Below are 2,183 nucleotides of genomic sequence, written 5' to 3'. Positions count from 1 at the left end.
TGAATGTGTTTCAGGTGTGTTTGGTGATACAGGTGTAATGAAGTCAGTGTCCGTAACTGAGGGAGATTCTGTCACTCTACACACTGATGTTACTGAAGTACAGAGAGATGATCAGATACTGTGGATGTTTGGACCTAAAGAGACTCGAATAGCTGAACTCTATAAACATACGATTGATATGTTTAACAGTAATGAGACATTTGGAGACAGACTGCAGTTGGACTCTTTCACTGGATCTCTGACCATCAGAAACCTCAGAAGCACAGACTCTGGACTTTATAAACGACAGATCCGGAGCGACAGAGGGAACTCGGACAAGACATTCGATGTTACTGTCTATGGTAAGACAAATATGACTTAGAATATGTATAAATTGATATGAAGCTTATTATTGGACTGGTAGTGAATCAGGAATATGACAGCTCTAAAAATTAAGTTTTGCTAAAAATGAAATGTATATTTCCCAACCATTTGATTTTTTTCACCAGTAAACTATAAACCATTGCCCTTTCTTAATACTGAATGAATTAATCTTTTTTAAATGAATATTTAATGCAGACTTTATTATCTATGCTTTCTGTTTCTGTTTTTGTAATGTGGACTTAATCCATGGTGATAATGTTGTGTAGCTCAATTCTGATTTCCATGTTTTGGATGTTTTTTATTATTGCTCTGTTTCATCTGCATTTAGATCCTGCTGTCCCTTATGTCTGAAATTGCCCACATGCCCACAATATGCTTATTTAATGTACATGTTTTTCAGCTCATCTGCCTGTTCCTGTCATCACTAGTAACTCTTCAAACTCTTTTTCACCATCATCATCATCAGGATCATCAGTTTCCAGATGTTCACTGCTGTGTTCAGCTGTGAATGTGAGTGATGTGACTCTCTCCTGGTACAAAGGAAACAGTTTATTGTCCAGCATCAGTGTGTCTGATCTCAGCATCAGTCTCTCTCTACCTCTGGAGGTGGAATATCAGGATAAAAACAGCTACAGCTGTGTGCTTAACAATCCCATCAGCATCCAGACCACACATCTGGACATCAGTCAACTCTGTCAGACATGTACAGGTAGCGCTCATCAGTGATCTTAAAAATAATGTAATTTATGCTAATTTCTAAAGCAGTTTAAAACCCGTTTGTTGGTTCACCCTGGTTGAGTTTTCAATTGACAAAAATAATAGTGCGAGCAACCAATCATAACAAGATGAAGCAACTGGTGCCCTCTATTGGTCAACACACACACACACACACACACACACACACACACACACACACACTCAGGCACTGCTGCTTGTTCTTTCATTTAAGTGGGCACTGTCCCTGCAAAATATGAAAATTCAGAGTTGGAACAATCCTTTTTTTTTCATTCAAACATAATTTAATGAGATTTTAAAAACAACCATGTGATTCCTCCATTATTTTCTTTCTCCAGGCTTTTATTGCAATTCTGTGAGTGTGACTCCATCCCTGATTTATGCTGTGGTGGGCGTGGCCGCTGTTGCTCTACTTGTTTGTTATGTCAGGTCTAGAACGGATTGGAAAAAGAAAAAGCCACCATCACAACCTCACTGACGCGATTCTGTCCTATGGCCACCAGGTTGCAGTAACTCATAATTGTTCAATCAAAATCATGTGCACTTCCCAATGTAAATAAAATATGGCAAACGTGCTTCTTTGTAGTCTACCAAAATTCTTGTTTCATTAAATCATCAATCACGCTGTATGCACGACTGCAGCCTTAAATGCAATATGTCAAGCTCCCATAGCAGGTACAAAAGTTATTTCTAATACAGTGGTTTTCAGTTTTGTACCTGCCCCTTTAAACCGTCTGCTAGTGCGATTTACAACCCCCCCCCTCCCCCAACCCTAACACCAATGTAATTTGAGGATCATTGTCAATTTCAATCCACCGTTTAGGAATTCACATTCACTCGTCTTGAAAATAACCAGCTGTTAATAATGAAAAGGGAAAACAGGCAAACAAAAAGAAAAAAAAAGAAAGTTTATCAAGACAGCACAGAGCTCGGTCAAAAAGCCTGTGAGTGTGAAGCAACAGTGTATGATGAGACATGTAATGACTTGCAGTGCTATGATACAGAGCAGAAAGGTAAGAATTACGGGAAGGATAGCAGGGGTTGGGGTGGAGTCTTGTGGCTTTACATAAGAACCCTGAGGACAT

The 2,183-nt window shown here is 39.1% G+C and overlaps 1 protein-coding gene across 1 annotated transcript in view; it reads left to right on the top strand.

Annotated features, from left to right (window-relative positions):
- LOC107586973 (SLAM family member 9-like) overlaps positions 1-1,089 on the top strand; it is a 4,569-nt gene extending 3,480 nt beyond the window's left edge. The window contains exon 4 of the mRNA XM_016274557.1: positions 764-1,089. Coding sequence (XP_016130043.1) covers positions 764-1,089 — 326 coding nt within the window. The remainder of the gene's footprint in view (positions 1-763) is intronic.
- Positions 1,090-2,183: the final 1,094 nt, after the last annotated feature.

Source organism: Sinocyclocheilus grahami, unplaced genomic scaffold (genome assembly GCF_001515645.1).
Source record: "Sinocyclocheilus grahami isolate Dianchi unplaced genomic scaffold, SAMN03320097.WGS_v1.1 scaffold87.1, whole genome shotgun sequence".
NCBI lineage: Eukaryota > Metazoa > Chordata > Actinopteri > Cypriniformes > Cyprinidae > Sinocyclocheilus > Sinocyclocheilus grahami.
Note: the sequence above shows the minus strand (reverse complement) of the source record. Positions and strands in the feature narration are given on the sequence as shown.